The sequence below is a fragment of the Anabrus simplex genome, chromosome 1, assembly GCF_040414725.1.
Source record: "Anabrus simplex isolate iqAnaSimp1 chromosome 1, ASM4041472v1, whole genome shotgun sequence".
NCBI lineage: Eukaryota > Metazoa > Arthropoda > Insecta > Orthoptera > Tettigoniidae > Anabrus > Anabrus simplex.
Window position 1 is genome coordinate 187,049,618 of NC_090265.1, and position 23,288 is coordinate 187,072,905.

At 38.3% G+C, this 23,288-nt stretch overlaps 1 protein-coding gene across 3 annotated transcripts in view; it reads right to left on the reverse strand.

Annotated features, from left to right (window-relative positions):
* The window catches only part of LOC136863745 (endocuticle structural glycoprotein SgAbd-8), a 120,884-nt gene that overhangs the window by 28,367 nt on the left and 69,229 nt on the right, over nt 1–23,288 (reverse strand). Inside the window, exon 1 of one of the 3 annotated variants that reach the window (XM_067140101.2) lies at nt 15,548–15,622. The exons of 1 other annotated variant lie outside the window; for it this stretch is intronic. In XM_067140101.2, the coding sequence (XP_066996202.2) occupies nt 15,548–15,613 (66 nt within the window). In that variant the 5' untranslated portion in view covers nt 15,614–15,622. Of the gene's footprint in view, nt 1–7,527; nt 7,687–15,547; nt 15,623–23,288 lie in introns of those variants that run through there. One more of the 3 variants, XM_068225778.1, reaches the window with a different exon arrangement.

Consider the following 23,288-nt stretch of genomic DNA (forward strand, 5'->3'; position numbering starts at 1 on the left):
ATCTAATATTCATGAATAAGAGCTTGTCATGATCAAGGAATTATTTAGTTAAAGATGACAACGAAACATCTTCCAGTTATTCAACTTATCATTGATTACGTGATCTGAATCGATGCAGAGAATTACAGAACGTCGTCACAGGTCTGGCGGGGTGAGCCTATCCTGGAGTTTGGCAAGACGTAAGTCAATCATTGCACAAGTGGTAAATGACGCTTTGGCGATTATAATTAAACCGCCGATCCTAAGAGAATAAGATTCGATCAGTAAAATATGAAAGGTCAGAGCTATCTTTTGATATGCAGATCAACGCCGACAAACGGCTTTTTACGGAAGTGACCCCCGACATGAAGGCGTAGTAAACCCCCACTCTTGATTTTTTCCTCTGTCTTACAAAAGAAATCGGACAGGAGACCACTTACCCACTATCTAATGTGTCTCCGTGCTGTTCAGACGTGTTAATAGTTTGCACGACCTGTGAGATTGTGTAATACATTCATTAAGTTATGAAGTACTGCAATTGTGAGATTTAACTAGCAGAAGTACTGCATAAATCATTATTTAAGCGCAGTGATTATTGACGTGCACTTATTGTGTAAATTTCGTGTATTTATAACATTTTGTATCATGGTGTAATCACCGAGGATAGTGAACGAGGAATAACCCACCTGTTATGAGCTGCGTAGCATTCAAGCTACTGTTATATATGTTCGATGGATTCGTGTGTGGCTAAATTAATTCACTACTAGTCAAATACAGTGTAGTGTTGTGGGAGCACAATTGGAATCACAATTAGAACGTTGAAAAAGTGAATTTGTTCAGGAAATTGCGATTCACGCATAATAATAATAATAATAATAATAATAATAATAATAATAATAATAATAATAGTAATTTGGGCAGCGTCTGCTGAAAGTACAAACGTGGATGTGAGTTGTCTTACATTGTGAGGGGATGTGAAATAAGCAAGTTAGTGACCCTTAACGTTGGATTACAGTGCAAGTGAATACGTGATAGTTCAGCAATATTGGGATAAATTTAACCATGCCTGAATGTAGTGCGTATTACAAGTTGACCCAATTATAACCATAGTGTTTTCCCCTTTGCATATTGGAACGAGTGATCGCTGGTCTGGGAAGAGAATACACGAGTCATTTACCTACCCAGCATCTCATTGTGTTGGATACCTCCAGGATTATTATGCGTGGTAAAGTCTACAAGATGAAGTTCATTCCGGAAACGAACCAAGGACCTCACGACATCAAAGGCAGCAAGATGATGGCTTAAGCTGTTATGAGTGTGCTTCCTCGGACAAGAATGATCACCCTAGATAAGTGCATTTTCAAATTTACTATGTTTGAAAGTTACTTCCCTCCTGTACATAGTTAGAATTAGCATGTCAAGTAGATTAAAAATGTGAATGATGATCGCGGGCTGTTCGAAGGGATTAAAACTTTTAGCTTGTGTAGTAGGAAGTTTGTACTGGCATGATGACCAGCAGTTAATTTAAACCCCTTGGAAAGTAATGCATGTTAGTTATAAGATTCCTGTAATTATTTATTTTTGTCTTCAAGAAGTGTTGTGATGGGTGGAAGAGGTATCCATCTAGGTAATCCCAAATCTTATGATAAAATGAGATGCTCTGCCTCTTCAAAGAATACGAGGATGACTTGTATGTCATGTATAAGACGGAGCATTTGAGGAGTTCAAATGATGTTTTTTTAGATGCGAGTATAATTTCTAGATCGTGAATTTAATATGTAAGTTTTTTATATAGAATGGCATGAATTAATATCCCTTATGTAAATATATGCGAGTGTTTGTGGTATTGAGCCGGAAGTGATGGTCGGTGAATATTTGTCGGTTGATAGTCAAGGCGATATAAATATGTGCCAGAGTTAATTTATACAAAGCGTGAAGAATTGCACCACGCTAGTTATATTGGGATTAGGTTGAATAGAGCCATGTGAGAATTGACATGTTAGCGTTGAGCTTGAAGAAGGCGTGTTGGCCCGAATTTTATATCGAGGCACTGTATGAAAGGGAGGCGTGCGAAAGTACCGTTACGCTAGAGAAAGTGCCAGCTGGATACAAGGGCTGATGAAGCTGTGGGCACGTTACAAGCCTTGACTGTGGAGTGTTTAATGGCCATTTACTTTCTAACAATATCCGACGGACATTTACGCATTGAGTAGCTAATTGTCACCGCGACTGAATTAATATAGTAGGAACAATAGACTTCCTCCCAATTTTATTTTTGTTAATTCTATCCGATCTAGAAATTCAAAACATGCATCCTGCAGTGAGAAGACCATGAGTTCGACCCCCATCTAGGGCAACATGTATCATTGATATTATTTTTGGTAATGGAAGGACCATTCCCTCCATATAATCTTGTATATATGATTAAGGGTCATATTATATGTTTGGTAGTAGTTGAGTGTATTATTACGTGTAAAATGTCGTGTTATTGTCCACGCGTCATCCATAGGCCCAGTATTATTTTATGTTAAATGATTAAATGGTATTTTGTTTTAATCCCGGCGACATATGCCTATGCGATTAGTTACACCTTTGTAAATAATAATGAAGTTAGTTATTAGGGCTGAACATGACTTTCAGATATCTTGGAATGTGCTTGTCATAATTAACATACTGTCTTAATCCTTGATCGCGTAATGATATGATCACAAGAAATTATAATATTTCAAAACTCCAGTTCATGTATAGAAAGCTGGGATGATATCCAGAGGGGTGATCATTATAGTGCCGATTATTATGTATAATTAATTGATTAATTAATTAATAAATGCCTAACAATGTTGTGAATAATAGAGGTAGTAACAAGTGAAAGGCCTCTAAATATCGGGATTATTGGTGTGGAATACTAATTCCACAAGACAATTAAATAATAATTTCATCAGTATGAATCCCGCCTTTTTTATTTTTGTGATTCAGATGATATACGGCACATTTCGTTTTAGTTGTGGATGTTCTTTCTCAGTTGATAATAAATCTGATATTCATAAAACTTTAAAACATCATTCTTCTGATTTAGTAGTGACGTTGTATTCCTCTTCTATATTGAGATCCCTACTTATAAATAATGTATTAATGCCCATTAGTCCGAACGTACCATAGACCTGGAATGCTCTAGAATTATAGCCGTGGTTATTCTGAAGTAGGGATGATGAGAATTCGATTTTGGGCCGTTCGTCGAAGATCTCATCACGTATTTTCCATTCGGCCGATGCACTCACGAATTATTATTATTATTATTGTGCACTGAAGCCCCGGACAGGCACAATACAGAGAATAGAGCTGTACTAGTATGTGTTTTTTTGTGAGGAGGGGGTGGGGAGGTGCCATGACGCTCCACCCTGCCTCACAGCCCGTGGTGACCTACCTGTTTGGACAAATGACCGACAAGCGAGTACTAACGTAGGGACATAGCCTAGTACAAGAGTACAGAATAACTTGAGGTGCAAAGGCTAGTCTTCTGCCAGCTACTTCCACCCCTCCGTAAAGGAGAAGTTATGAGAAAACTCCCTAAACCCATCAGACAATCCCATATCTCCTTTCGGCACTGGTTACCCTGTCGCGGTCATACCAAGACATCCCCGGCGCTAGACCACTGCCGCTCAAGAGCCACTGTCACCCCCGGTCCATGGCCGGCTGCAAGGCTTTTAAGGTAGAAAATGGAGAAGATAAAATAAAAAAGAAATTTTGACGCATGGTCGAGAGAGAATAAATAAATAAAAAGTAGTCTTGCAAACGACCGTGCGGATGGCCAGTAATGCGAAAGCTCTTCCCAAAGGAGCTACTTCGCATACCCCCTTCAAATTAGGATATTATTGAAGCCACCACTTATAACATTAAGGACGGACCGCATAGAGAATGTGGTGCCGCACCATTGTTGTCACAGGGTAGTGGTGAATGTTGTTTTAAGAGGATGTACGACTGGGCAATCATACTCCGATAACACTAATCAGATGGGGGAGGGGGAGTAGAGGGGATCCGACAATTAGAAAATGAAGGTATCGGCCAAAGAAAGACAAAGTCCACTACGGGCATGAAAATGAAAGACTCCCTAGGCCTCGTGACCTAATACCGTCGGGGTCTGAAATGAAAAGAGTTGATAAACTGAGGTCGGGTAGGACAGATGAAAGCGAGGAGCCTGGCTCAAGGCAAGTTAAAGTATATTAAAGCTCTCCCACAAACTTTACGTCTCGTAGAGGAGAAATAACTGATATGGCGAGCATCATATCTCGGCTAGCATTCATCTCTGGTCTTCTGCAGGTAATTCCCGTAATATTAACGTTGTTACTGCTGATTGTTTGACTAGATACTAAGGAATAGTACTGAACCCTTGAACTTACCATTCCATCGTTGGTCGGCCACAGCTGCTACAGTAGAGCAATATAGAACTCTTAAATCATGGGTCGTTGCGGGAAGAAATTCGATCACGATCTTAACCAAACATTGGGGTTCAGAAGAGAGCCTAACTACTAGAAATGAGGAGCAAATATGTGCTTACTAATTTTTATTAAATTCGAAATGGCACGACAACATTATTATTTTAATATATATCCTATAAATAAAAAAAACTATAAATTATTTTTTATTGAATGTTTCAAACGCAGTCACATTGCATAGCGTTGATTTGCTTCTCACAATATCGAAGAGTCGCTTCGGAGAAGTTAATACGTTAGTGGACAGCGAAACTGAAAAACTGAAAAAGGAAACACCTGAAAAACCGGGCACCTATTACTCCAAACGAGAACTGAGAATTAATCCACACGATCCGTGGAAAATCTGACTTTTAACAAGTAGGGCGCCTGATTTCCTCTCAATTAAGGTTATCCACCAGTCGAATACCCTTATGGATACGGAACACCCGCCGAATGGACCCTTAATCGAACCAAATTGACTATCAGTTGCTTTGGATAGGTTGCGAAATATTATGGGAAAGCATGGTGTTCACTACGAGTTAACAGCATCATTCACAATTGAAATAAAATTCCACCATGTATTTGTCATTCATGACACCCTTAAGTGATAAGGTAATTCCGATGCTAAATGTGCATCACCCAAACAGCTGTTCGGAAGGAACCAACAACAACATGATCCGCGAGGATCTTACGTTACGTCGTTCTGAAGGAACAAAACTGCGAAATGCAGGAAACACTTATTCATCACGCATTTAGAAGAAATGCCAAACACTGAAGTTAATTAAAAAGTGGTAAATCACTTGAAAAGTATTATTATCAAACCGATTTTCAGGTTAGAAATGGTTATGTTACGCTTAATAAAATTACCAGTCCACATTGAAAAATACAACAAAAGGAATTCTTTCCTTTCTCAAACAATGACTACCATTACAGATCCATCTACTTATTGTTTGTCCCAACGCACTACCTACAAAGTTAGCACTAAATCGAACTCAACTACGTATATAAATGAAAGAACGACAAAGATTGGAAAATAAAATATATTACTGGCTGACGAATCGTAACCACATTCGCAGCTCAAGTCTCGCACTGATACATTGAGTGTCAATATGCACACTATCAAAACGAAACGGACGTCCGAACGACAAAACAATTAAGTCCGTAAAATAAAATAAAATATCGAAGTCATTTAAAACTCAGCACGCATGCAGAATTACAGTAAAATATTTAATCACCATCAGGTCGATATCCAATATTTGGGCAACCCTCATTCGCCGATAACGGTCCCATATCCTCGGGAGGACCTTCCAGCTGTTGGAGCCGCGCACAAGTTGGCCTCATTATTACCGATCTAACCCTCTTCATATTTCATATTTTTACTGTAGATGCTACCTTCGCCCAGGTCACTTCGTAAAAAAAAAACATCTAATCTGAGACTTGATTATGTACAGCTGACATCCCAGACCTATCGTCGGGCTCACTTACAGTCTGTACACCCTAACACTAATCTCTATGTACACGATACCTTCTTAATTCTATCGTCGAACGTGAACTAGGACGTCTCATCATCAATATACTCCAAGGATAACATGTGGCGTCCTAAATCTGTGGTCGGGCGTAAAAATGGATCATATTATGCATCCCCTAGCATATCAGGCGAACTAATAATTTCAAACCAACTCTGACATTTCAATTGTAAACCTGGTCAGACTTATAACACACAACGGAACAACGTCTCTTACTATTAAATAAACGCAAGTCGAAAAATGCAGTAAGTCTCTATCTCGTTACAGAACGTGAGCTCGAAAAATAAATATACGTGACGAACAATTCTCCAACTCAAACACAATCTCAGCCTATGCAATGAAGATTTTAGGGAAGAAATGATAATTCCCAACACACGTCTACCATTTAGTGGATGTATTCAAAATAATAATCATCACTACCGCATTGGAAACCCTCAAATCGCCTACCGTCAATTCCAAATATTTATATCAAGGACTATCCAGTGAAACGAAATTCAATACAACACCAACCATGTATTCCAAATGCTCTTTTATCCTTGAGGTCACATTATCTTAATGTTTATACGGACTTTACGTAACTAGTCACTTGACTTTTACTACCAAGATTTTTAATCTTTATTAGAATCGTTTTCACTTGGGATCTTACTAGAAATCTACGGTGCCTCACACAGTAGTCGTCTCAAATTTCGGATTGTTAGCGGAATACACTACAGCCTGTCACAATACAGCCTGTCTCGCAAATCCTTCCTCGGTAAACATAGCCTGTCTCAAACTCATTCTTCTCGCATTATCCCAGCGGTATTACTTAAAATCCAGGCTCCCTTTCACCTTCAGTATTCCTATCACCCTCATCTCCACATATATAAATTCTTCGCTCTCAATCCATTTTCTTATATTTCAAGACCCTTTTCAAATTTCAATCCTCTTGTGAAAAACAATAACCATTATAAAATACATCTCTTTATTTTACTGTTACTACAACTTTCGGACCTCGAGAATACAAGAACACACCGCGATTTTCCGTATCATCGACATACACGATGTCACAAAATTTTACTTCCCATGAATAAAACATAACTCTATCGAATTTCACTGGAATTAACTAAATGCCTGCGATCCTTGTAAAACATACTGGTTAAATGCACTTTTAACATAGGAAAATTTCATCCCGCGGTAGACATTATTATTATTATTATTATTATTATTATTATTATTATTATTATTATTATTATTATTATTATTATTATCGACAAACATTTCTGAATTCAACTGATATTTGAAATTAAGACATTCGTCACGACTACTTTACCATTATAGCTTTCCTAATTTTCCTCACTTTGGACAATATCTCATAGAACATTAACACCAGATATAAACGTCGCATTTTACAGTTTCTTGAGGTGAAATTTTACAAACTAAAATTTTCACACGCTGACCAAAATTATAACACTTTTCGCCTGATAATTACAAATATCAACCCGACAATCATCTTGAAAAATTTGTTGGGACAAACAATAAAATCTAACTACAACATAATACAACTATAGACAGACCTGCAAGTGACGTCATCTCCAGTATTTTGGCTACATTGTCGCGAGCTGATCTCGTGCTTTTAGCCGCACATTGGTACAAATAACATCATCTTCTCCAACATATCAATCTTACAAACACTGCCTTTTCACACGATATTAAATGACAACACAAATCACGCACTTTCCTCGTTATAATTTGTACAACAAACCTCCCTCGTTCTGCAGTCAACTGCGACTGGCTACCTTCTTCCCAGAGTCGTCTCTCTGTGTCACCCTAACACAACAGGTGTTCAACAGATAACGAAATCAGAACTACTCTGACTAGCTTCCCAAATCTCTTAACACTTTCAAACACACATGAGGTGATACCATAAAATCTGCTATGTACTTTAACAGACGCCTGTGCTTTCACAGTTTGTCGGCAAAAGTTCAGAAAAATTTATATCACCTTCCCTTTCTAACAGAAGCTGTGGACCTCAGCTACGAACAATTACTAAGTTATTTGTAGATCTATCTCGTACAATTTTCTGCTGACGACGGGCGTAAGCTTCCACTGCTTCAAAAACCAGATCGACACTGAAAAATATGCAGTGGGGGGTTCCTTTTATAGTCCTACGAGTGACGCCACACACACCACTAAGCTTGATTGCGTAATCTGCTAATTTCGCGTCCAATAGACCGATTTTCATAAAACTTGTTCCAGAATTCCGGACAGACTTGTGATTTATTTGGATGTTAATCTCATAATTTTACCACACTCGCAACAGGTGAAATGAATTATTTCTGCCCGGGCGTTTCGCGAGTTTTCTTCATCCATTGACCTTGGCACGTGGAGCTAGTCCTCGGATCTGACGCTGATTTGTACTTATGCTTAAAAGCATTTATATTTTTCCCTGGGGGTTCTGTCTTCACGTAGGGTTTAATAATAATTTAAATTGTTTCTTTATTTACTGTGTTTCCAAAATCTCTCGTTACGCAGAATTCCGTGAATTTGAAGAATTATTATGTGCTCGAAGTCCGCCGAGGTGTCACGGTATTTCATGAGCTTACCGCGGGTGAGATCGTTCCCACGCGACAGCGAGGCTTTTGGAAGCGCAACATGGCTGCTCTCAAAAATAAAAGTAGCTTGTTATTTTAAATAAATATTGAGAAAAATAAAAAATATTTTTTCTCATCGTAGAATAATGGGTTCAGTACAGGGCAAGGGTATATTGCGGAAATCATATCAAGGAGGTTGTCAATAAAAGTTACAAATTTCTCCACACGGTTATGATGGTATTTAGGGGGTGTAGTAGGGATGCAAAGGAGAGGGCGTATAAGTCTCTGATAAGACCCCAGAGTATGGGATCCTCACCAGGACTATTTGATACGAGAACTGGAAATAATCCAAAGGAAAGCAGCACGATTTGTTCTGAGTGTTTTCCGACAAAGGTGCAGTGTTACGGAAATGTACAAACTTTAGACTGGGAAGATTTGGGAGTAAGGAGACGAGATGCTCGACTATGTAGTATGTTTCGAGCTGTCAGTGGTGAGTTCGCGTGGAACGACATTAGTAGACGAATAGGTTTGAATGGCGTCTATAAAAGTAGGAAAGATCTTAATATGAAGATAAAGTTGGAATTCAAGAGGACAAACTGGGGCAAATATTCATTTATAGGAAGGGGAGTTAGGGATTGGAATAACTTACCAAGGGAGATGTTCAATAAATTTCCAAATTCTTTGCAATTATTGAAGAAAAATGACTAGGGAATGTGCCACCTGGGTGACTACCCTAAATGCAGATCAGTGCTGATTGATTGATTGATTGATTGATTGATTGATTGATTGATTGATTGATTGATTGATTGATTGATTGATTGATTGATTGATTGATTGATTGATTGATTGATTGATTGATTGATTGATTGATTGATTGATTGATTGATTGATTGATCTGTGGCTTATGCTGGGATCAAGACGTGGGCTACCAGTAGACTTAGGTTACCCCCTTTCGTTGGTAGGTTTACTGAACGTCAAGCCTTCAGCGTTTTGAGCTGAAGCCAATAGCCAATGGAGAAGCCTGTTGTGTTGTGAAATCTGCTTCACAAGCTACTGCTCTGGCCTCTGCTGCTGCCAATACTCAACCCCTGATCAGTGGAGATGGTAGCCGAAGGTTTAGCAAATTAAAGTCCGGCTTTGTGGCTAAATGGATAGAATGCTTGCCTTTGGTCCGATGGCCCCGGATCAGTTTTCAGAATCAACACCCTCATACTGTTAAATCCCCTGGCTTGGGGACTGCGTGTTTATAACGTCTTCGCCATTCATTTTATCCTCATTAGGACACCACCAACCCTACACAGATGCCATGCACCATTATTATTATTATTATTATTATTATTATTATTATTATTATTATTATTATTATTATTATTATTATTATTATTATTATTATTATTATTATTATTATTATTATTATTATTATTATTATTATTATTATTATTGAAAATGAAAACCTATAACCTGTTTTCCAGTCTTTGACCGGGTCGGGGGTGTAATGAATGAACCAGATATAGGCTGATATTACAATGGGGTCGCCACTCCCAAGGTGATATTAATGACTGATAAATGCTATGAAATGATAATGGAGAGTGTTGCTGGAATGAAAGATGACAGAGAAATCCGGAGTACCCGGAGAAAAGCCTGTCCCGCCTCCGCGTTGTCCAGCACAAATATCACATGGAGTGACCGGGATTTGAACCACGGTATTCAGCGGTGAGAGGCCGACGCGCTGCCGTCTGAGCCACGGAGGCTATTATTATTATTATTATTATTATTATTATTATTATGATTATTATTATTATTATTATTATTATTATTATTATTATTATTATTATTATTATTATTATTATTATTATTATTATTATTATTATTAAATACAAATGCTGAATTTTACAGCGGTTTTACCCATCGTTCACTGGTTTATTAGCTTCCTCGGGAGATCAGTAGTGGTATCTGACCCATGATCACGGATTCGATTCCAACCAACAAAAGAGAACATGAAAGATTGCATTTCATTTTAGCAATTGTACCTATAAAAATAAAACTGTATTGCTCGTATAACAGCAGCCCTATAGTGTCTTCCTACAATGATGTAGAAGGAATCGGGAGTGAAATACCAGCACTCTGTTTTCTAATTATATTAAGTCAGAAGTATGAGACGAGGACGTATATACGATGAGTAACGCATGGTTGATAGTAGTGGCGATCTGACGGACCGAAGGCTAGCACACCATTCCCCCCGGTCCCCGTTCCTCTCAGATATACAGGCATACAGCAGCAAGCCGCTATGGCGAGCAGAGGGGAGAGCAACGAGAGTCTGGGCTGCGATATCAGTCTCCGATGCTTAGCTTTCAGAAATATGTGCGACGTTTTTTCTCACTGTTGTCAAGTTTTGTAAAAGGAACAATGTGTAAGATGCTTACATTATTATGTACTTTAGACTTCCATCGTTCTTAATTGAGTTTTGGGCATCACCGATAGCCTTGGTAGGCCTCAGTATACGCCACTGGTGGTTGGGCAGCTGTCGTCTTGGCAAGCTAAGGCCATTCATGAGCTGGATGTACCACGGGTTTCTTTTATAAATCTACATTTGCCGTAGTTGAGATTCGAACACCTCTTCTCTTCTCTTCTCTTCTCTTCTCTTCTCTTCTCTTCTCTTCTCTTCTCTTCTCTTCTCTTCTCTTCTCTTCTCTTCTCTTCTCTTCTGCTCTGCTCAGTTGATAGGCAGTTCTGCAAACAAACATAAAACCATAACGCTACATCGCTCATGGGCGTTGGCCTACCAAGCGACCGCCGCTTAGCCAGGAGTCCTGCATGTTACATGGTGGGTGATGCGTGGTCAACGCGACAAATCTTCTCGGCCTTTATTCTTGACTTTCTATACCGGGGCCGTTCTCTCAATATTTCCTCAATTGTTCACGTTTACCGAGCTCGATAGCTGCAGTCGCTTAAGTGCGGCCAGTATCCAGTAATCGGGAGATAGTGGGTTCGAACCCCACTGTCGGCAGCCCTGAAGATGGTTTTCCATGGTTTCCCATTTTCACACCAGGCAAATGCTGCGGCTGTACCTTAATTTAGGCCACGGCCGCTTCCTTCCCATTCCTAGGCCTTTCCTATCCCGTCGTCGCTATAAGACATAACTGTGTCGGTGCGACGTAAAGCAAATAGCAATAAATAAATAAATAAATAAATAAATAAATAAATAAATAAATAAATAAATAAATAAATAAATAAATAAATAAATAAATAAATAAATACACGTTTAGGCTGAATGGACATCGAACCAGCCTCAGATCCAGGTTAAACTCTCCTTCATGGCCGGTAGTCGAATCCGGGGCCTCAGGATAAGAGGCAGAATCACGACCCCTAGACCGTGTGGCCGGCTTGACAAGCTCAGTTTCATGGCATAGCCGGCAATCAATCAATCAATCAATCAATCAATCAATCAATCAATCAATCAATCAAACTGATTTATCTGCATCGAGGACTGCCAGTGGGGTGTCAGAGTCCCCATCAGCTGTTTACCGAATCTTTTCTGAAATGATTTCCAAGTCTTTTCTTAAATGATAAGAGCCAACGAATCAGGAACATAGTATACTATACTAGGTACTATACAACGGATCAGGAACATAGTATACTATACTAGGTACTATACACCGGATCAGGAACATACTATACTATACTATACTATACTATACTATACTATACTATACTATACTATACTATGTACTATACACCGGATCAGGAACATAGTATACTATACTATACTAGGTACTATACAACGGATCAGGAACATAGTATACTATACTATACTAGGTACTATACAACGGATCAGGAACATACTATACTAGGTACTACACAACGGATCAGGAACATAGTATACTATACTAGGTACTATACAACGGATCAGGAACATACTATACTATACTATACTATACTATACTATACTATACTATACTATACTATACTATACTATACTATACTATACTATACTATACTATACTATACTATACTATACTATACTATACTATACTATACTATACAACGGATCAGGAACATAGTATACTATACTAGGTACTATACAACGGATCAGGAACATAGTATACTATACTAGGTACTATACAACGGATCAGGAACATTGTATACTATACTATACTAGGTACTACACAACGGATCAGAAACATAGTATACTATACTAGGTACTATACAACGGATCAGGAACATTGTATACTCTACTATACTAGGTACTACACAACGGATCAGGAACATAGTATACTATACTAGGTACTATACAACGGATCAGGAATATTGTATACTATACTAGGTACTATACAACGGATCAGGAACATAGTATACTATACTAGGTACTATACAACCGATCAGGAATATTGTATACTATACTAGGTACTATACAACGGATCAGGAACATAGTATACCATAATATACTAGGCACTATACAACGGATCAGGAACATAGTATACTATACTATACTAGGTACTATACAACGGATCAGGAACATAGTATACTACACTAGGTACTATACAACGGATCAGGAACATAGTATACTATACGAGGTACTATACAACGGATCAGGAACATAGTATACTATACTAGGTACTACACAACGGATCAGGAACATACTATACTAGGTACTATACAACGGATCAGAAACATACTATACTATACTAGGAACTACACAACGTATCAGGAACATACTATACTATACTATACTATACTATACTATACTATACTATACTATACTATACTATACTAAACTATACTATACTATACTATACTATACTATACTATACTATACTATACTATACTATACTATACTATACTATACAACGGATCAGGAACATAGTATACTATACTAGGTACTATACAACGGATCAGGAACATGGTATACTATACTAGATAATATACAACGGATCAGGAACATAGTATACTACACTAGGTACTATACAACGGATCAGGAACATTGTATACTATACTAGGTACTACACAACAGATCAGGAACATAGTATACTATACTAGGTACTATACAGCGGATCAGGAATATAGTATATTCCACTAGGTACTATACAACGGATCAGAAACATAGTATACTATACTATACTAGGAACTATACAACGGATCAGGAACATACTATACTATACTGGGTACTATACAACGGATCAGGAACATAGTATACTATACTATACTAGGTACTATACAACGGATCAGGAACATACTATACTATACTATACTATACTATGCTATACTATACTATACTATACTATACTATACAACGGATCAGGAACATACTATACTATACTATACTATACTATACTATACTATACTATACTATACTATACTATACTAGGTACTATACAACGGATCAGGAACATAGCATATTATGCTATACTACACTAGGTACTATACAACGGATCATAAACATAGTATACTATACTAGCTACTATACAACGGATCAGGAACATACTATACTATACTATACTAGGTACTATACAACGGATCAGGAACACAGTATAGTATACTAGGTACTATACAACGGATCAGGAACATAGTATACTGCACTAGGTACTGTACAACGGATCAGGAACATAGTATACTATACGAGGTACTATACAACGGATCATGAACATAGTATACTATACTATACTATACTATACTATACTAGGTACTATACAACGTATCAGGAACGTAGTATACTATACTATACTAGGTACTATACAGCGGATCAGGAACATAGTATACTATACTAGGAACTATACAACGGATCAGGAACATACTATACTAGGTACTATACAACGGATCAGGAACATAGTATACTATACTATACTATACTATACAACGGATCAGGAACATAGTATAGTAATTTTACACTAGGTACTATACAACGGATCAGGAACATACTATACTATACTAGGTACTATACAACGGATCAGGAAGCTGAACGGCTATCGCCACAGTCGCATCTTATTATTCGTTCTCTGCCACCTCTTGATGAGTGCAGTGTTTCTGAACCGTCCTTAGCATAGGCTACGCCCTGCTATTTGTGATGGTATGCAAGCTCCTGAGGTATAGCCTATAGTTTAGAAGCTATAACGGTTCGAATCCCACTGTTGGCAAACCCGCAGATAGTTTTGTATGGTTTCACACCAGCCTACGACTGCTTCCTTCCCAGTCCTAGCCCTGTCCCATCGTCGCCGTAAGACCTATCTGCGTCGGTGCGACGTAGAGCTTTTTTTTTTTTTTTAAAAAAAAGGTTTAACTTTGTGGGTTTCCTACGATTAGGTTTAAACGACCAGTGTTCTGCGTCGTCAGCCTGGCCAATGAGCGAGCGCGGCAAAAAGACAGAGCACGACTACTGACACGCTAAAGAACACTTCCTGGGCAAAATTCTGACACTCCGGCGTCTCTGAAAGACTCAGAAATGAAAAGGAATGTTAGAGGAACAGCATAATTAAATATCATTTCAGTATAACATAGCTTATAAACGTGATAAAATGGATGTTTCAGTGAACCGCTACATTTCAACTGTGCAAGGTGTCTGTGTCTGTTAGGTCATCAGCCCAGAGGCTGATTGGATCCTCAAATAGCATCACCAGAGTCTATGCAGTTATAGGGAAACCACAAAAACCAATGGCAGTACCAAAATGAGGCGTACTAGGCAAGATTAGGAGTGAGGTAGTTTGCCATTGCTTTCCTCTCTGGGCCAGCCAGTGCTAATGTAGCCCAACTAACCCTATGAGCAACACCTTTCATGACACTCAGACACACTGGTTGTGCTCTGAATGTCATTAATCAGCACCACCCACACCCCAGCAACTTCTATATTGTCACTGCCATGGATGAGACTGGGACTTAAGTGGAAGCTACACTTTGCTCTGGGCTGTGCCAAGAGATGGATGCAAAAGTACTGTATCCATCAAGAAATGACAGCAGGTAGCTGTGCAAGGTACGGGTAAAGAAAAGCTTAGAGGCAAAATGTTGAACTCACTTTCTTATTCCAGTATCTTAATTCTGTCCTTTTTGTCTTTTTCTGGTGAAAAGTACGATGATTCATTTAGACCTATATCTTCATCACTTTCATCAGTGTCTAAATATAATCTACAGCAGGAATTTCCAATTTGTAAGGAGTCGAGGTTCACAATGGCATCGCAGGCCGCACTTGAATAATAGGTCAATTTTCGTAAAATTCTGCAAATAGAACAGAGGTACCAGTACGAAATAATATGCATAGTTCAATTGATGAAGGTTTAATAATTTTAATTGCTTAAAACACTATTTTACAATTGCATAAAAGAGTGAAATTAAACATAAACACTAATATACCCAGGACAATTGAATATGGAAGAAGAGCACCCAACAATGTCAGTTCATTTCAATTATGTGACAAATGACAAAAATTTACAAAAAAGAACCTAAGACAAACAAACTTGAAATTAATAAAGTAGTCGAAACAAAACTTAAAGAAGGACAATTTAGTGGGAGTAATGTGAAAAGAACAGTGATATACAGTTTTAAGAGCCTAGGACCCCAGTAACGTACTTCCAAGAGTTCTTCCCTGAAAATTTCTTCGAGTGCGCAGCTCTTTGGAACGAACTATATAATACTTTTTTGTAAATTTTCCTCCCATTTCTTAAAATATTATTTTAAAAGCCCTCGCGGGCCGCAAAATATGGCTTCGCGGGCCGCCATTTGGAAACCCCTGAACAGTATACAAAATATTCTTTATTTTTGCCCTCTGTATACTGTGTGTTAGGAGGGGTAATATCGTTGTACCACCATGTCAAATCCATAATTTTCGCAAGACAAAATCCGAGTGGTCAGAACAAATCACACGGTATTATGAGGCTTGGGGGATTTCCTAATTTGTGAAGGAAAGACTTAGAGCTGAATGTAAAACTCTCAGACAGAGAGGAGTGTAACAGTGATTGCCCATTAATAGGCGAATTAGGTAAGGCTCCTTTACGACCCAACCAGTGACAAGTTCGTTTGCGTGGTCATTACTCAAGACACAGATATTGGAAAATCTGCTCTCGCGAATAAATTGTTGTGTTTTGTTGTAAACGGACCTCGTTATAGGCTTAGAAGACCCCGATATATTCCTTTTAGTTCAGAAATGATTAATGCCGTTGACTGACAATCATAGAACCATGTTTAAACCTTTTGGAGAGGGAAAAGTGAGAACCTGTGTGACTCATCCATGTGATCCGAGTCGTAAACTTCTTTTCAGTTTTGACTATTACCATTTGATAAAAAATATCAGGTCCCAGGTCCTAAACAGAGAAAACAATGGCATCATCACCTCCAAATATGTGAAAGAAGTTTAACCCCTCCAGAGAGACTAGACGTTCAAGCCTGTTCGGTATTACAAAGAAACACATCGAACAGAGGAATTTGGAATAGATCAATGTTCTGCGGTACAAATATTTTCCCACTGGTTACTGCTCCTATTCGCTTCATGAAAGAAAACCATGCCCGCTTATAAACACAAGTTTAGACTTTTCAGGCGCGGAATCGACGGTGCACTTCATGAAATCATTTTTTAATTCACGTTCCACGACGTCATTTACAGAACTCAGCACATTCGGCAAAACAATCCAGACTGTGTGCATTTCTATTCACCAGCAGATAAAATACTACAATGGTTATATGATTATTTTATCGAGCACGTTTAAATAATTCAGTTGGAATCAAAACGTGCATAACTGAAGTGTACGACTAACGAGACGGGAGATGCTGTCTCGCTAACTGTGACATCTATAGTGGAATGTGTGTCTTATCTGTTACAAAATGGGTTCTTTTATGTAAGTAAGTAAGTAAGTAAGTAAGTAAGTAAGTAAGTAACCTTTATTTTTCTCCCGATCTTACAGTTTTCCAACCTAAACGATCTCAACGGAAAAAAAAGAAAGAATATTTAGCAAAAAAAACAAGCAAAACTACGAATAATTACAAGCAAAAATAACCGAACCATGACATCAACAGACAATACACAATAAAGATACAATAATAATCCACGCTAGTGGACAAAACAAAACTGAAACGCAAAAACAAAAGAAAAAAGAAAACCAATGGCAAAGCGGCAAAACAAAAACTTTTTTTGCTATTTGCTTTATGTCGCACCGACACAGATAGGTCTTATGGCGACGATGGGAGAGGAAAGGCCTAGGAATGGGAAGGAAGCGGCCGTGGCCTTAATTAAGGTACAGTCCCTGCATTTGCCTGGTGTGAAAATTGGAAACCACGGAAGACCATCTTCAGGGCTCACAGTCGCGCGCCTCTAACCACATGGCCAACTCGCCCGGTACAAAAACAATACTGAAAACAAAACAGAAATTCAAAATAATGGCAACACGAGGTCAACTACCTCACTTCTTGGGTACGTGATGGCATGTGTAACTCAATCTCTCCTGACCTAGCATAATACATATGCTAAAATCCCCCTCCTGGTGACACATGCCATCACCTTCCCCCTTTCCCCACTGCTAGCCAGTAGTGGTGCAGGCCGCCATTTATCCTGTGCTGAGTAGGGAAATTTAACGCTCTACCTGTGTTATGATAATCCACTGCCTGGTTCGTTCTCCTCTTGGCACAACTGAGAATTAGCCTTTAAGGGGGCTCAAAAACCTACATAAATTGCCAGCACACTTCCTCTCAGATACTAATCACCTAAAGCTTATCTCCATTGCACGGATAAGCAATCAACTTCAACTTCAACTGCTGTTCATTAAACATCCGCCTCTCATCAATCGTTTCCTTACCTACTGTCAGCAAATTAAAGTCCTCACGTCACCACATAATACACACGACGTATTTACTTTTGTGTTCGTCCAACCTCTAATCATATAAAAAATATTAACCTAAAAACCACAAAATTAAACCTCTTCAATGTACAACAGGAACACTGGCTATCAATTACGTAATACCTGGTTGCCAGACATTAAGAACTTACGTAGGTAGTTCCCTTCCCTGCCCTTTCAATATTGTTATTTCGTCTCGGTGTTTTTTCAGATTCGTACGTTCCTCATCTCCATATGTTTCATTCCAGGCGTGTGTCTATATCAGCCCTGTCCAACGCGGCGCCCGGGGTGCCCTTTTATGGCGCCCTTCGCAATTTGCAAATTAAATTTTACTTAATATTTGAAAACAATACTTTTGCATTTCAATAAATATTCTTACCTTTCTCTTAAAAATACCGTCCTCAAAGTCAAGAAATTTGTTATATCCGTACCTCCAAATACACAAAGAGCTTTGAGTAAGCCATAAATGTGACCTAGGCCTAATTGACTCGTGTCCGCAATTAGTGAAGAGATAGAAGAAAGGTTCAGAAAGAGAGCTATTCGACATGTAAGTAGTTGCGACAAAGGAAAATCCTCCACAAACCTCTCACTTTGGGGGGCTAGAGCCAGGTATAAGGCCCTCTCTACTCACGGAGACAAATATAGCCACATATTTATTCTGCCAAACAGAACCGCTTCCTTATGATTCACTTCATTGCAATGCCATAAACTACCTACCATGACAGAGTTTCACCAGGACGACGATGGGACACCCACTTTGCCCACAAAGTAACTTTAATCCCAACAAAGCTGTGCCGTAAACAATGAACAAACGATTTATGAAAGTCTTGCAATTGGAATGTTCCCAGTTCCTAGCTTTCAGGCGAACATTCAGTATTACTTGTGAGCTTATGCAGGGCTTATGGAATACGTTTTGAGTGCCTTGTGTTGTGATAAGTTGCACATTCAACATGTTTCGTGTGCTTTTTTCATTAATATTTAAACTTTGAATTATTCAGTTTATAATCAGTTATATTTCATTAAACATAACTCTTCTTAACATGGCTAAAAGGGAAAGAAATTATAACTTTAACAGTGAATTGGAGGACCAGTATTGCAGGAGAAAGGGATCTGCGCTCGGATGGCCTTCATTTAAACCGCAGTGGTACGTATAAGTTAGGAAATTTGTTTGGAAGGGTAATAGGGAGGTACATTCAGGGAAACGGGATGGCCTAGGGAGCGGTGATAAGGGAACAGGGAGCTGGAAATCAAGTAGGGATGACATAAAATTGTTAGTGTTGAACTGTAGAAGTATTGTAAAGAAAGGAATAGAATTAAGTAATTTAATAGATATATATTTACCAGATATTGTAATAGGAGTTGAATCATGGCTGAGAAATGATATAATGGATGCAGAAATTTTCTCACGGCACTGGAGTGTGTATCGTAGAGATAGGGTAGGAAAGGTGGGAGGGGGAGTTTTCATTCTGGTGAAAGAAGAATTTGTAAGCTACGAAAAAGTTAAAGATGAGACACATGAAATTCTAGGTGTAAGGCTCATTTCTAAAGATAATAGGCAACTTGATATATTTGGAGTGTACAGATCGGGAAAGGGTAGCACTGATACGGATTCGGAATTATTTGATAGGATAGTCAGCTATGTGGGAAACGACATGGAAAGAAATGTGATTGTAGCGGGAGATCTGAATTTGCCAGATGTCAATTGGGAAGGAAATGCGAACGACAGGAAGCATGACCAACAAATGGCAAATAAGTTAATATGGGAAGGACAGCTAATTCAGAAAGTGATGGAACCAACCAAGGGAAAAAATATTTTGGATGTGGTGCTGATAAAACCAGATGAGCTCTATAGGGAAACTGAAGTAATAGATGGTATTAGTGATCATGAAGCTGTTTTTGTGGTAGTTAAAAATAAATGTGATAGAAAGGAAGGTCTTAAAAGTAGGACTGTTAGGCAGTACCATATGGCTGATAAAGCAGGTATGAGGCAGTTTCTGAAAAGTAACTATGATCGGTGGAAAACGGTAAATAAAAATGTAAACAGACTCTGGGATGGGTTTAAAGAAATTGTTGAGGAATGCGAAAACAGGTTTGTACCTTTAAGGGTGGTAAGGAATGGTAAAGACCCACCTTATTATAATAGAGAAATAAAGAGAGTAAGAAGGAGGTGCAGACTGGAAAGAAATAGAGTTAGAAATGGCTGTGGAAGTAAGGAGAAATTGAAGGAACTTACTAGAAAATTGAATCATGCAAAGAAGGCAGCTAAGGATAACATGATGGCAAGCATAATTGGCAGTCATACAAATTTTAGTGAAAAATGGAAGGGTATGTATAGGTATTTTAAGGCAGAAACAGGTTCCAAGAAGGACATTCCAGGAATAATTAATGAACAAGGGGAGTGTGTATGTGAGGATCTTCAAAAGGCAGAAGTATTCAGTCAGCAGTATGTAAAGATTGTTGGTTACAAGGATAATGTCAAGATAGAGGAAGAGACTAAGGCCAAAGAAGTAATAAAATTTACGTATGATAACAATGACATTTACAATAAGATACAAAAGTTGAAAACTAGAAAAGCGGCTGGAATTGATCAGATTTCTGGGGATATACTAATGACAATGGGTTGGGATATAGTACCATATCTGAAGTACTTATTTGATTATTGTTTGGCCGAAGGAGCTATACCAGATGAATGGAGAGTTGCTATAGTAGCCCCTGTGTATAAAGGAAAGGGTGATAGACATAAAGCTGAAAATTACAGGCCAGTAAGTTTGACATGCATTGTATGTAAGCTTTGGGAAGGCATTCTTTCTGATTATATTAGACATGTTTGTGAAATTAATAACTGGTTCGATAGAAGGCAATTCGGTTTTAGGAAAGGTTTTTCCACTGAAGCTCAACTTGTAGGATTCCAGCAAGATATAGCAGATATCTTGGATTCTGGAGGTCAAATGGACTGTATCGCGATTGACATGTCTAAAGCATTTGATAGGGTGGATCATGGGAGACTACTGGCAAAAATGAGTGCAATTGGACTAGACAAAAGAGTGACTGAATGGGTTGCTATATTTCTAGAAAATAGATCTCAGAGAGTTAGAGTAGGTGAAGCTTTGTCTGACCCTGTAATAGTTGAAAGGGGAGTTCCTCAGGGCAGTGTTATCGGACCTTTATGTTTTCTTATATATATAAATGATATGAGTAAAGGAGTGGAATCGGAGGTAAGGCTTTTTGCGGATGATGTTATTCTCTATAGAGTGATAAATAAGTCACAAGATTGTGAGCAACTGCAACGTGACCTCGAAAATATTGTGAGATGGACAGCAGGCAATGGTATGTTGATAAACGGGGCTAAAAGTCAGGTTGTGAGTTTCACAAATAGGAAAAGTCCTCTCAGTTTTAATTACTGCGTTGATGGGGTGAAAGTTCCTTTTGGGGATCATTGTAAGTATCTAGGTGTTAATATAAGGAAAGATCTTCACTGGGGTAATCACATAAATGGGATTGTAAATAAAGGGTACCGATCTCTGCACATGGTTATGAGAGTGTTTAGGGGTTGTAGTAAGGATGTAAAGGAGAGTGCATAATTATAAGTCTCTGGTAAGACCCCAACTAGAGTATGGTTCCAATATATGGGACCCTCACCAGGATTACCTGATTCAAGAACTGGAAAAAATCCAAAGAAAAGCAGCTCGATTTGTTCTGGGTGATTTCCGACAAAAGAGTAGCGTTACAAAAATGTTGCAATGTTTGGGTTGGGAAGAAATGAAAGAAGAAGAGCTGCTCGACTAAGTGGTATGTTCCGAGCTGTCAGCGGAGAGATGGCGTGGAATGACATTAGTAGACGAATAGGTTTGAATGGCGTCTATAAAAGTAGGAAAGATCTTAATATGAAGATAAAGTTGGAATTCAAGAGGACAAACTGGGGCAAATATTCATTTATAGGAAGGGGAGTTAGGGATTGGAATAACTTACCAAGGGAGATGTTCAATAAATTTCCAATTTCTTTGAAATCATTTCGGAAAAGGCTAGGAAAGCAACAGATAGGGAATCTGCCACCTGGGCGACTGCCCTAAATGCAGATCAGTATTGATTGACTGATTGATTGATTGATTTATTTATTGAAAATAAAGGAAAGTCTGTGTGTTTATTGTGTAATGCCCGCGGGTCTGTTTCTAAAAGAAGTAATGTACAGCGACATTTTTTGACTAATCACAAAAAATTTGACAGTGAATTTCCTGTTAATTCTGAACTAAGAAAACACAAAGTGAAAGACCTAAAATCTAAATTAGCATTGCAACAATGTGCGTTTAAGAAGCCAGTTCAGCAAACGCGTAACGTGACAATAGCTTCTTACAAAGTTTGTTACGTCCTAGCTAAAAGGAAAAAAGCTTTCAGTGATGGGGAATTAGTGAAAGAAGCTATGCTAAATGCCGCTGAATCTCTGTTCGAATCTCACAAAGATAAATCTGAATTGATATCATCAGTCAAAGGACTTCAGTTGTCTCATCAAACTGTTACTAGGTGAGTTGAACAGATTTCTAATAATATCGAATCTCAATTACATCAGGATTTGAAATCGTGTGAACAGTTTTCACTCCAGTTGATTAAAGTGCTGATATGTCTGACACTGCTGAGTTGTGTGTATTTGCTAGAATGGTTTTTAATGATTTTACAGTAAAGGAAGAATTTGTCAAGTATTGCCACTTCATGGACGTACTAGGGGAGAAGACATATTTAATGCTTTCGTTAAATTCACCAAAGAGAGTAACTTACCACTGTCAAAGCTTGTCGCTATAAGAGCAGATGGGTGAGCTTCTATGCCTGGTAGAAATAATGGATGAATCATTTCCAAAATTTCTTTCTTATCATTGTATTATTCACCAAGAAGCTTTATGCGCAAATGTTTTAAAGTTCGATCATGTCATGAAAATTGTAACC